Consider the following 1,054-nt stretch of genomic DNA (forward strand, 5'->3'; position numbering starts at 1 on the left):
ATAAAAAAAAAAAAAAAAAAAAAAAAAAAAAATACCTGTAAAAAATTATGAAAAAAAAAATAGAAATATAAATGAGAACAAAAGTTGTATACTTATACTTTTTTATCTTTTTTTCTTAAATAGATGGCTATTTTTCTTTTTATTTTTTTATGATTAAATTTCAAAAAATAAATTTTATTTATAGGCAAATTATTTAAATATTCTCCATATAATAAAAAAATAGATGTTAGGAAACATATTTTTAAACAATACGGGCGTAGTAATTTATCTATGATGAATAGAAAATATTTTAATAGAGGAAATGCATTTTTTTCAAGAAATAAAAGAAAATTAGGGAATAAATTCGAAGATAGAATATTTGGAAATTCTAATGAACATGACTTTTATCTAAGAAAAACTAAAAACAATAATTTTAGAAAAAGAAGAAACTCATTTAGAAGTAATAGAAGAAGAAATTTTTTTTATAAAAGAAATCAAAATTTACATGATAAAATAGGAAAATTAACTTCAAAAGATTTGGTATATTTCATAAGAGTTTTATATAATTTTTTATTAATTTAAAAAAAAATGAAATAAAACATAAAATTAAAAAATATATTAGTACTTTTTTTATAAAGTAGTTCAAAATTGTAAATATATTTTTTATTTGGCAGTCATAACTTCTATTGTTACTGATGATACATTTTCTCTTTTTTAAATTTATTTTATTTTATTTTATTTTTTTTTTTTTTGTGTTTAAATTTTTTTTTAATAATAGGATGATGAATTAGACAAATATATGGGATCCACTAATGTAAAAACTAGATTGGATAATGATTTAGATTCATACTTCAAAAACAATGCATTAACACAAGTGGATGTTAATAAAGGATTTAATAAAGTACCTGAGTAGATTTAATACATACATAATAATTACATTTTATTAGTAAAATTCTTTTGGAATCTAATTTTTAAAAGAAAAGTTAAATTTACTANCATTCCAACTTTCAAAAAAAAAAAAAAAAAAAAAAAAAAAAAAAAAAAAAAAAAAAAAAAAAAAAAAAAAAAAAAAAAA

General features: G+C 16.4%; 1 protein-coding gene across 1 annotated transcript; it reads left to right on the forward strand.

Moving 5' to 3' along the window:
- Positions 1 to 273: 273 nt before the first annotated feature.
- On the forward strand, positions 274 to 892 carry PGAL8A_00067100 (conserved Plasmodium protein, unknown function; the record flags this gene model as incomplete). The annotated part of the gene is made up of 2 exons (XM_028670310.1): positions 274 to 519; positions 758 to 892. 2 exons carry the CDS (start codon positions 274 to 276, stop codon positions 890 to 892), a joined length of 381 nt encoding a protein of 126 aa, XP_028525789.1.
- Between the last annotated feature and the right edge of the window lie 162 nt (positions 893 to 1,054).

Source organism: Plasmodium gallinaceum, assembly GCF_900005855.1.
Source record: "Plasmodium gallinaceum strain 8A genome assembly, contig: PGAL8A_v1_53, whole genome shotgun sequence".
In the NCBI taxonomy this organism is placed as follows: domain Eukaryota; phylum Apicomplexa; class Aconoidasida; order Haemosporida; family Plasmodiidae; genus Plasmodium; species Plasmodium gallinaceum.